The sequence below is a fragment of the Ceratotherium simum genome, chromosome 10 (genome assembly GCF_057802395.1).
Source record: "Ceratotherium simum simum isolate JZ-2026a chromosome 10, ASM5780239v1, whole genome shotgun sequence".
In the NCBI taxonomy this organism is placed as follows: domain Eukaryota; kingdom Metazoa; phylum Chordata; class Mammalia; order Perissodactyla; family Rhinocerotidae; genus Ceratotherium; species Ceratotherium simum.
In genome coordinates this window covers 56,977,156-56,989,443 of record NC_141909.1, presented here as the reverse complement: position 1 = coordinate 56,989,443, position 12,288 = coordinate 56,977,156, and the positions used below count along the sequence as shown (strand labels likewise).

At 36.4% G+C, this 12,288-nt stretch overlaps 1 protein-coding gene across 1 annotated transcript in view; it reads right to left on the bottom strand.

Moving 5' to 3' along the window:
- The window catches only part of GTF2F2 (general transcription factor IIF subunit 2), a 138,817-nt gene that overhangs the window by 16,172 nt on the left and 110,357 nt on the right, over positions 1–12,288 (bottom strand). The window contains exon 6 of the mRNA XM_004433636.3: positions 10,008–10,107. Within this exon, the coding sequence (XP_004433693.1) occupies positions 10,008–10,107 (100 nt within the window). The remainder of the gene's footprint in view (positions 1–10,007; positions 10,108–12,288) is intronic.

Sequence of the window (12,288 nt, the reverse complement as noted above, 5' to 3'; positions counted from 1 at the left end):
GGTGGGAAGAACATGAAAGGATACAACTATGGGTAGTTAAAAAGGATTTATTAGAGAAGAGCAGAGTGACTAGAAGAGCTAGAAGCAAGACGGGAGAGGGGAGAGATCAGAAAAACCTACGACCACAGAGAAATCCAAGTTTTCCCAATGTGGGCAAGATGGAAAAAGATGAAAAAATGCATTTAAGGACAAAGGCAGAAGTACAGAGTCTGCCCCAATTCAGCAAGAAAGGAGGCTGCAAGAGATAGCAAAGACCCAAAGAGGGTTTGAGGTCCACTCAAGAGAGAATTTCCTTTCTCTAGGATCAAAAGAAGACTAGAACTAAGAGAATGGCTATATAAAGGAGAAAGCAAGCATCATAGAGCAGGACAAAATCCAAGCAAGAGGGTCTTTGTTGATTAAAAAGAAGAATGATATCATGGAATGCCTTAAGGAATTGATATTTTAAGCCTTGCTTTGATCACCAATGACTAAAATATATTTTCCCTATTTACAATTATACTTAGTTTCCATCCTGAAATCCCCTTCCACTGTTGCACTGCACTTGAACGGGTTTACGTTTTGCATTGCCACAGACAGTCTAGAAAGGGGACCTGTTAAAAAAGTAAGAAAAACTCTGGACCAGTGGATAAAGCTGTTATAACTCTTTACTCTGGTCAAGTGTGGGATAAGAAAAACTTAACTTGGGATGCAGAAAAGAGAGGGAGATAGAATCAGACTAAGGAGGAGTGGAGAAAGCCTTTTCTTTTCCCACAGGCTTAAGTGGGCTGTGGGATTTCATTCAGCCAAAGGCCACTGGTCCTCAAGAAAAAGAATACAAAGGAAGTGGGGACCTAGCAAAAGACCAGTGGTAGACTTTTGCAGCTCGCCCCGGCTTAACCACTAGCCAGCCCTAGCAGTTAAGATTCAGTGAGCGCCAAGGCCCAGGGTTCCTTTCCCAGTCAAGGAACCACACCCACCTGTCTGTCGGTTGTCATACTTCGGTTGCTGTGTGTTGCTGTGATGCTGAAAGCTATGCCACCAATATTTCAAATGCCAGCATGGACACCATGGTGGACGGGTTTCAGCAGAGCTTTCAGACTAAGACAGATAAGGAAGAAGGACCTGGCCACCCACTTCTGAAAAAATCGGCCATGAAAACCCTGTAACACCAGTGGAGCATTGTCTGATACAGTCTCAGAAGGTGAGAGGATGGTGCAAAAAAGACCAGGGAGGGTTTCGTTCTGCTGTATGCAGGGTTGCTAGGAGTCAGAATTGATTTGACAGCACTAACATAACAAAACAAAACAAAGGCTTTTGTATTCTCTGTATGGAGCTACAGTTGCATGATATTCTGTCTGCCTTCCCTTCCCAGCTTTAATTTATGCTGAAAGGAGATGAAAAAAATTAAATTCAGGAAATAGGAAAGAGAAGCAGTGAAGGTATATTCAGCTTCCCCTCTTATAAGTCTCTGTGTTGTGTAAAATGACTGGAGAAGCTAGGAAGATTAAGAGGAACAGTGTTTTTAAATAAAGAAACCTGCTGGTAAAGCGAGATGGCCCACTGCAGAGAGGCCACACACTCTAGTCGGCAGTGGAGAGAAAAACTTTTGAGTGTTTGTTACCAAGTTGTCTCAACCCCAGAGACATACGTCAGACCCAAGAGGGTCCGAATCAGGGTAAGAATTTAGAATAGGTTAGAATGGAACTTTAAAATCAATACTGAAAGGATAAGATTAAAGGTCAGATTAAGTTGTGATTAGTAATGTTAATGAGTAGTGAGAAAAGTACCAAATGCTACCCAAATCTCTTTTTTTCAATCTTGGTTTACATGCTTCAATCTCAAAAATACTGCATTTAACATTGGTTAGCATTGGTGTTTTCCTACTTTAAATTAGGGGGAAAACAGACTAGAAATGTATGCTTATCTTTTTGTGTTAACTGTGTCTATCGCTAGCTCCATACCGGGGGGTAGTGCAGCCTAACTTTCCTTTTGACTAGCGAAATAAAAACACTTAAAAGCGTAATCTGAGGGCCGGCCCCGTGGCTTAGCGGTTAAGTGCACGAGCTCCGCTGCTGGCGGTCCAGGTTCGGATCCCGGGCATGCACCGACACACCGCTTCTCCGGCCATGCTGAGGCCGCGTCCCACATACAGCAACTAGGAGGATGTGCAACTATGACATACAACTATCTACTGGGGCTTTGGGGGAAAATAAATAAATAAATACAATTATATATATATTAAAAAAAAGTGTAATCTGAGGGGCCGGCCCCACGGCATAGCGGTTAAGTGCTCGCGCTCCACTGCTGGCAGCCCGGGTTCGGATCCTGGGTGTGCACCAAGGCACTGCTTGTCAGGCCATGCTGCGGCGGTGTCCCACATCAAGTGGAGAAAGATGGGCATGGATGTTAGCCCAGGGCCAGTCTTCCTCAGCAAAAAAGAGGAGGATTGGCATAGATGTTAGCTCAGGGCTGATCTTCCTCACAAAAAAAAAAGTGTAATCCGAAAACCCAGACATATAAAATAATAACAGCAATGACAAAAATGGAAATAATATTCCTCATTAGAGAAATTTAAGCACTAGAAATTTAACCCTACACTTATTTAAAAACAAAAAGTAAAGTGCAAATCTCTTCAATGCCCTCAGGGCTTGTATTACAGGATAACCTGTAGAAAAGATTGTTTTAAAACAAAAATTTTGTACTACAGCGTTAGTTAAATATTTTTCGATAAGGTCCAAAACAGGCTCAGAATTCAAATTCTGCTCTCTTGGCATCAGGTAGTTCCAATGTATGTGTAATTATAAAAAAGGATTTAAATGATTTCCATGGTCATTAAGTTATTAATAATTAATCTTATACTCAGGACAAAACTAATGTCCCTGAGGTAACTTTTCTTTTCTAAACTAAGCAGTGTAGAAATGGTGATCTTAACATTGTATTTACAACTCTGTGCCACAAATAAAATTAATTTTACAAATATGAACTATTCTATTTAGGAGACTATAGTTTTGAGATAATGTTATTTCTCCTCTTTTATCTCTTTTTCCTTTGGGCATTTTGTTTTGCACTGGCGCACTGGCACTGTAAGGAAATGATACTCAAAGCAATCAGATATCTAACTTGTTAGCAGCTACTACAAAATATTAGTAGGATAGTTAGTGGACTAGAAATAGCTTTCATATTATGTGAATCTTAATTACCGATCTTATATCTGGCCCCCATGAGCACAGATCACTGTATAACTAGCTGCATAGAAATAAATGTCAATTCAGAAAGAACTTTAAATTTAGTCTCCAGTTAGAAATTTTTACAATCCAAAAAATCTATCATACACAATTAATTTTACTTTCACAATAGGAAATAAATTACTCAAGACTAAAATGCAACCAAATGTCAAAAATCCATTGTGGATGTGTTATAGAGATGTTCAACCGTCATTACTGAAACCTTAATCACTGACTAAAATTATAAATGCCACCCACTGCCAATTAAAATATTATAATACAGATGTCTGTAAATTTCTAGATTGTTGTTTGCAGAAACACTTTGATTGCTCTGTCAAGGCAGTCTCTGTGGAGGCTTTTATTTTAACTTTTTTTTTTTTGGTGAGGAAGATTAGCCCTGAGCTAACATCTGTTGCCTATCCTCCTCTTTTTGCTGAGGAAGATTGGCCCTGGGCTAACATCTGTGCCCATCCTCCTCTACTTTACACGTGGCACGTCGCCACAGCATGGCTTGATAAGTGGTGCGTAAGTCCACACCTGGGACCCGAACCTGCAAACCCTGGGCTGCCGAAGCGGAGCGTGGGAAGTTAACCACTATGCCACTGGGCCAGCCCCTTATTCTAACTTTTGAAGTCAGCACGACAGCCTTGAATACCATGGTTTGCATTTTAAATCCTTAGGAAAGAACCCCCCCACCCCCAATGTTTCTATCTCTGCCTAGTCATTATCTCTTGGGAGGAAATTAATTCTTTAGAATCAGTCCTTGGTGTGCAAATTCAAATGGATAAAGCATGTAGTATACTTAGAATATATATTACCCTAGGTAAATATTGCTGAAAAGCCTTTATGATATAGTCCTGCAGCCATCTATTTTAATCAGCAAAATTTTCAAATTTATATGTATAACAACAAAAAAAACCAAAACAACTCCCAACAACTTTAGTTCTGAAGACTAACACAGTTGGTCGCCACACTGAAGGAAACAGAGTATACACAAAAATGAATTTTCTCTCTAGTTCCTGGGTGTTTACCTCAAGATTTTATGTAATAATTCTATTCCCTCCAACAATAATTTTCTAGTTAAGTTTTTCTATTTCTCTTTCTCTTTCTGAGCAAGAGCTCTTCAGAGGAAAAAAAGGGAGAGAGAAATCTTTTTTCAAGCTCAGTAGGGCAGGGGATGATAAAAGAGACAAGAAGATACTAATTCTTTTTAAAAACCTTAGGTTTGGTGGAAAGAGACTTCCTGGTCTCCTCTCAGGTATCATTTTTGCCACCACTCCCTGGCAGACAGAGCTATAAAAAGTTCCTGTCTTTTTGGATGAATGACTGCATGCTAGAATTACCCAGTTAACTTGAAAAATTTAAGACAGTTGGCCTCCACAATAGATCAATTAAATCAATCTCTAGAGGTATTTTTCTTTTTTAAAAGCTTCCCAGGTGAATCTCCTGTACAGCCATTGAGAACCACTATCCAGACAACAGAGGACATGATTCCTCACGAGAAAAGGGATTCCTTATGAGAAAGGTCATTAGACTGTGGACTACATATAAGAATGCTGTGAAATGTACACAGGCTAGATAATGATGTCCACAAAGTCAACCAAAGCACACACACAGAAGCACCCTTACTTGCAATCAGAGATGGAGGGAGTTGGAAGGAATCTTACAATCAGCTGACTCTATATTTTGATTATACACCTCTGTCAGCAAAAAATTTAAAGCATGAACTGTATGTATATCTATTTGTAAATTGTAAAAATGTACTATTATATTAATATGTATGGATTTTATAAAGCATACACACAAAAAAACTTAAAGAAATGAAACAAAACATTTTAATAGTAAGTTTTAATTTGTTAAAATTATAAAACACTTCTATGTTTTGCTCTCAAAATACTATCTGTCTTCACGTTCTGGATGCTTAGCTTTTAAATGAACTGCAAACTGTGACAGCTTTATAGCAGCAATAGCTAATATAACTTAAGGTACAACACATACAAAGGTCAAGGGTCACCATGTCAGTTATTTATGACAAGCCTTCAGCTCCAGGCCTTGGGGGTGGTGGCAGCAGGGGACCTGCAGGCTACACTTCCAAGATTCCCTTGCCAGCTGCTTTCCAGCTGGGGTTCTGCCAATGGGAGAATGAAAGTGTGTGCTTCTGGGAGCACCCCTGGCAACAGCTTCCTGATCTCTGGTAACCAACCCCCTTCTCCTTTTGGCAACTCCAGCCCCTCCATTTTGTATTCGTAAACCATCTGTAATCAATTCCCATGGTAAATCCTTTTCCGACTCAAATATCTAGAGTTGTTTTTGTTTTTATGATAGACACTTTACTGAATCATCATTAAAGATAAGCCATATTTAAAATGATACTGATAATTTCCTTTTTGGAAGGGCCAAGCACTTGTTAGATCAATTACATCATCATTGTTTCTACCTCATAAAATGACTGATCATTTTAGAAACAAGAGCAGTGTCAGTTTTTCCCCTTTCTTGTTCACAATAGTTTGCTTTACTAGTATTATCTTAAATGTACAGTTTCTTTGCAGGAATCTTTTTAAGCTATTTGTTCATTTTTTGAGATTGAGTTTTGTTAATAATAGATACTATAATCTGTAAATCCCTGAATTTAGCACCAAATTGAAAGCTGAAAACGTGAGGTGCTGAAAGCACCACTGTCAACCCCTGTGTGTGGTACAATTTCTACTCTTCTGCTAAAAAATGACTGACTAGCACGAAGACTGCATCCACATAGTAAATATTTCCAAAGCTCAATTTCTTTCCTTTATTAGGTGAAAAACAATATAAATATAAGTTCCAACATTCCCCACCCCCACCCCCCAGTGAGCCCTCTTATAAATCCTACTTTGACAACCCATTATTTCCCAAAGTTTGTTTTCACTACTTCAAAAGATGAGGGAACGGAAATATGATGTTCAAAGGCTTGCAAAATGCAGTATTAAACAAATTCCTAACGGTTCCCAACTTTAATATATTAAATGCAGTGTCAATTTGAAGAAGGGGATATAATTAGAATCTACAAGTTCTTTCAACAGAGAATCCTTTTTACACAACTCTTTTTTTTTCAAGGAGACTCTCACAAAATTAGTGTTTCAAAAAACTTACTTTGGAAAATGTTGACCTACATGAACTGGTTCAAGTTTCAGAAACTTAATGAAGATATAATACGAAAGGCCACTAAGGGAGAAACCTGACTGTCATATCCTAGTAAGGGGAGAACTTTCAGGGCCAAGCTTTCAAGGAAGGAGTATTCTAAGAGATAATGCTAATCATATCATTCTTTTGGGCCCAATAAATGCTTTCTGAATGGCAAGTGCAGTAGGTATTATATCCCAGATAGTTTGTGAACTAAAGAGATAAATTTGAATTTAATGCTTAGAATAGTGCCATGTACAAAGTGGGAGTTCAAATATTTGGAGATGATTACACATATATGTCAATTTATCTATGTGCCATAAGTGGGTAATAAAGTTTCTGGGGTAAATGCAAGCTAGTTTCTTTCTGATCAAATGTAAGGATACAGTTTTACAAATACATATGCCATTTTCACTCCCTCTTTCACTTTTTGCACAAAATTTTTTTCTTATTTTTATCCTGAAAATGCATTCAAAGAATCTCAAATGTAAAAACGAAATACTGGGCTTCATGTTTATAATAAAGTTCTACCTGGCAAAACCTTGAAAACGTTTCAACATTACATTGAGTTTAAAATTTTTTATTGAACGTCTTGACTACATAACCTCTAAGTCATTCTTGTTGAACTATGGTGATGTTTCTCAGTCCTTTAAAAATCAATGTCGCTTTCTGATAACAATAACAAAAGTTTTATACTCTTCCTATAGTTGGTATTATGCTATAACACTGAACATGCTTTTAAAAGTTATGGAATGCGTCCTCTATCCATTCTGATAGACTCCCACGGAAAAAAATCACTAAACGTTGAAATAATGCAATTTCACAGATTATAGTCAACCTCAGTCAACCTGTTTTTATGTAAACAAAATCTTAATCAACGATATATGACTCACTATAATTACATATGACTCATTCACACTATGACAACCTTAACAAATTGATACCATGAACTGAAATGTCACTTACTGCTAAAAAGAGTCTTTCAAGTGGATGTTATAGCTTTATATCCTAACAAGGAGTTAAGAATACAATGTATGCGTACTTATTTTAGTAGTAAAAAGAAAATGATATAAAAACATCCTAAAAATATGACATTTGGAATCTATCTTCTATATCTGCCAGGTAGATTACAGCTCCAATGTCACTAAGAATATGAACGAGACAGAGGTCAGAGCTTTGATACTAGCAAAGTGTCAGCTTTGATCAACCTAGGAGAGATTTTCCTTTTGCCTCAGAAATGATGTTCTGTAGCAGTATAACAAGAGCGACCCTTGTAGTGGAATTTAGGAAAAAATGATTATAGTATAGAAATGTGGACTCACCACGTCAAAGGAAATATAGATTATATTCCAACTGGGGTTTGAAAAGGCATGACCAGGGAACTGAAGGAAGTGATAGCTCCTTGAAGACAGGAATTTTATCTGTTTGATTCACCAGGAGCAGGTATCTCAGACACAAAGCAAGCATTTAAAAAATATTTGTTATGGAGAGAAAAATCTCAGATAACTGTGGGAGGATACTGCCATGGCTAGGTACTAAGACTCTTCCCTAGCTTTCTTCCCTTTCCCATCCCAACAGAAAAGCTTTACTGCTCACTATAACAAATCAGACAATACATGCTCACTGTGACAATTCCAACAACTCAAAAAGATTTTATAATGAACAAAATTAGGATAAAATCACTCTAGCTTCTACTATCCAAAAATATCAACTGTTATTTAACTAATCTTTCTTTTTTGGACATGTGTTTCCAATCTTTTCCTATCTTAAACAATAGAGACAAACACTACGGTATATACATCTCTGGGCGCTTGTCTTACTGTGATAAATTCTTAGATACAAGACAGCTAGGTCAAAGCATATATCCTTTTACAGTACTTTTGACACAAACCCAAACTTCTCTCCAGAATGGTTGTATCTCTTTATAGCCTATGGAAAGGGTGGTCCTTCATGTCCTCACTGTGATAAAAAACATACACAAGAGTGGAAACTGTACACAGAAGCCTGGCCCATAAGTGAAGAAAAAAGCCTAGTCAGCGGCTACAGGAGAAGCACACTAATGAAGAAGACAAAGTCAATTAAGACCTGTACTGTTTTACTTCTCTATTTCCACTTGACTCCAGAAAATTGTATATATTCCCATCTAAGGGTAGAAAAGATGAGAACAGAAGAGGACAAAGAAGTAGACTTTCATCTTGTCTCAATCAACAGACAACATAAAAATATCTCTCTTGGATTATCCGACACTTTTGTCTCCAGTTATCTTGCCTGTCCTCTTCCTTACTTTACTTTTCTCCTAGAGCATAACCAGAGGCTGTAAAATGAAAGCCTGGCAGGATACAGCCGAACTTTCACTTGCTTTACCTAACCCACATCATGTAGCAATTTTTAAAATCTGAATGTCTTTAGGAAGAGCATGTGCACTCCAGTTCAACACAGTCCCTACCATTTTACCTTCTTAAATTTCAGCATTCTGCTCATTCAAGATGCCTGCTTGGCCCTGTTGTAAGCATCTGCATCTGCTACCTCTCACATAAAATAACCATAAGAAACTCAAATATCATAAAGTAGTGGTTTGGCAGATCCCATTCTGTGTCATTTAATAAGTTTGGATACTTAAGACCAGTCTTAAGGAGGGTTTATTTCTTCATAAACTCAGTATCAAGAGGAATCTTAAGCAACAAAGTAGGACATCAGATATCAACTGTTAATTGCTACTCGACTGAGGCTTCATTTTACTTTCAGAATATCATCACATTTCTCCTTATATTACAGATATTTCAAGACCCAAAACCCTTAGCCCGTTTAGCATTGCTAATGACCTCCAGCAACAGAGCAGAGCGGTTAATTAAGAGTATGGCTCCTAAACCAGACTGCTTGAGTTCAACACCTAGACTGGTCAACTACTGCCTGTGTGACCTCAAGTAAGCTAACCTCTCTGCGTCTTCAGTTACTTCATCTGTAAAATGAAGATAACAGTGGTAGTTACTTCACAGGGTAAGTATGAAGATTAAATGTCTCATTATTTATGATGCACTAAGCCTGGCACAAAGTATACACAATATGCATACAATATATGTGTGTATTGTATACTGCATAATATAATATATTATATTATATATGATATACTTCAATAAAAAAGGTTTAAAAAACATATATGGGCAGTCTTCACTTTGCAAGGTAGTGGAAGACCATAAGAATGCCCGCGAAAGCTGAAACTATGTAATCTTAATAATCAACGGGGAAAATTACCCTTCTGCCATGACCTTTAAAATTTTTGGTCAAAACACTAAAAACTCTCAGTTATAAAGGTAGAAAAAATGAAAAAAAATAGTAAAACTAATATTTATTAAGAATACTGTAATTTAAAACATAAGAAATACTGAAAAACGAAGTGTTTTATTTCTTTGAAAAGTTTATCAAGAGTACTTTGAACAGTGGTTGCCTTCTTCTTATTGTTTAACTAGGATACAGAGGGAGCATCTTTTCTATACTTGGCAACCTGCCATATTCCTTATGAAGTCTGGATAACTCAAGCACCTGATGGCAAGGTGCATGACTGCTGGGGTCCTTTCAAAACTGAAGAGTCTGTGACACAGCAAAGAATAAAGATATAACAGAATGAAGAAAGACATGAAGACTTACATTGTATTGATGATTAGCAACAGGTTTGTAATTGGTTGTCACTACTTTATCCAGTTGTTGTGATAGCCTTACGGGTTTAGAAGATTCTTCTATTTGCAATCTGAAAAATAGAAGGCATTATTAACAAACTTACTTGTTTATTAGAGTGAAATCTGAAGTTATTCTTGTAATTCTTCTTACTCAAGAAATAATACTTAATATATAAAAAATTAAAATATAGAAAAAATTAACCTCAGAAGATATACCAGCCTTAATACTTTAAAAACACACTGACTATAATTATAATGTAGAAACCAGACCCTAAGCTAAACATACAAACTTTCTCATTATAATTCTATAACTTACTTCTAGTAAGTTCTATACTATATAGTCAAACCCTAACTACTAAAACAAAGAAGCTAATCAGCTTTAAATTTCTGGGAAAAAAAACCTGCACATAAAAATGAATTCTCTTAAATTATATGGTCTGAAACTAATCAAGTTATTATCAAAACTTCTATCCACTTGATAAGAGATAAAGGTAAACAAAAAGATAATACATCAGCACTCAGGGTCTAGCGGCTAGTGGCTACCTTATTAGATAGTGCAGATACAGAACATTTCCAGCATCACAGAAACTTCTATTGGACAGCACTGGTCTAGAACTACTGCTGGACTCCAACTAAATTAAAATATAACTCAAAATAGCACTTTTGGAAAAAAGCCATAAAAAAAGATATGATACTACGTACAGCATATTACAAAACAAAATATTTGACTAGTACATATATACTCAAGTAGCAATTTTAGGAGATTTTGTTTTGGACTAAACATTACCATATTTAGTGACTCATACTCAACCATTTATTTTTATTTTAAAAATGAGATAATTCATTTGGTATATCGGCACAGTAAATCTAAAAAATGTTTCAAGGAGGGAAAAAAGTGCAGCTTTCTGAGGTGATTATTTTTAAAGAGACAAAAGGTACCATTGTACCTTTAGATTTCTCACCAGCAAGATATCAGAATACAAGAATATACTTAAAAGCACTACAGGAAAAAAACTGTCAATCATGTCTAGCTAAATTACAATTGAAGAGTAAGAGTGAAATAGAAGTATTTTTTGACAAAATCAAAGTATATCACTCATAGATTCTCACTGAGACAACCACTCAAGGATTTATGTCAGTAAGAAAGAAAATGAACCCAAAGGGAACTAGTAGGATGCAATGGTCACAGCAAAGGAATTGAGAACCATGCTAGAATACTACCTGCTTACTAAATACAGAAAAAGAAGGTGGTTTTTTGAAAAACAAAGTGGAACTAACATGAAAGATGGGAAGGAAGAGATCAGAATTATTTTAAGATTTCTATATGTTTTCTAAATTTTCTGCAATAAGCATCTATTACTTTTATAATCAGGAAAGGAAGTATACTTTCTTAAAGAAAAAAGAAATATCGTTTCGTGGAAGGTTAGTTTGAAAGCCATAAAGATGTTGGTCATTTAAAAGTAATACAGTTCAACATCATACATTATTTTACTTGAATAGGACTTTCAATTCTTTAGTTCAATAGAATAGGAACTAAAAATAATTTTCATCTAAAATTTCTTCAAAAGCACAACTTGCAGTATAAAAGGTATCTGTTTTTATAACATTCTTATTATTTAATTCCTTGGATGAAGTTAATTCTCTATTTTTACCTATTTTTAGGTATATGACACCAAATTACTTAGATGATATAAGATATCTACCAATTGCTCTTTTAATTTGAAAGCTATAAATACTGTGGGTTTTGTTTTTACTATGACCCCCAAATTCAGTATACTCATTTTTGTACTGAATTAGGAAACTTTTAATTTTTCCATTTATAAATTCATATCTATCCTTTAAAGACACAAAATGATTTTATAAAGTGTAAGAAAAGTACTCTAGAAACGTCTTTAAAAACTTACTGTATATGTAACCATAAATCATATGTCCAATGATTTATGGTTTTGCTTTTGCTTTTCATGTGCCAAATATACTTTCTATAAACCATGAAGAAAGCACTAGCTAGAGATCTAGAAGGGAGATGTCCACCCAAAGATGGACTTGGACTTAACAATCGTTCATATGTCCTTTTTTGTGTGTGTGAGGAAGATCAGCCCTGAGCTAACATCCATGCCCATCTTCCTTCACTTTATATGGGACGCCGCCACAGCACGGCTTCACAAGCGGTTCGTTGGTGCGCGCCCGGGATCTGAACCTGCCAAACCCTCAGGCCGCGGAAGCGAGTGCGTGCACTTAGCTGCTGCGCCACC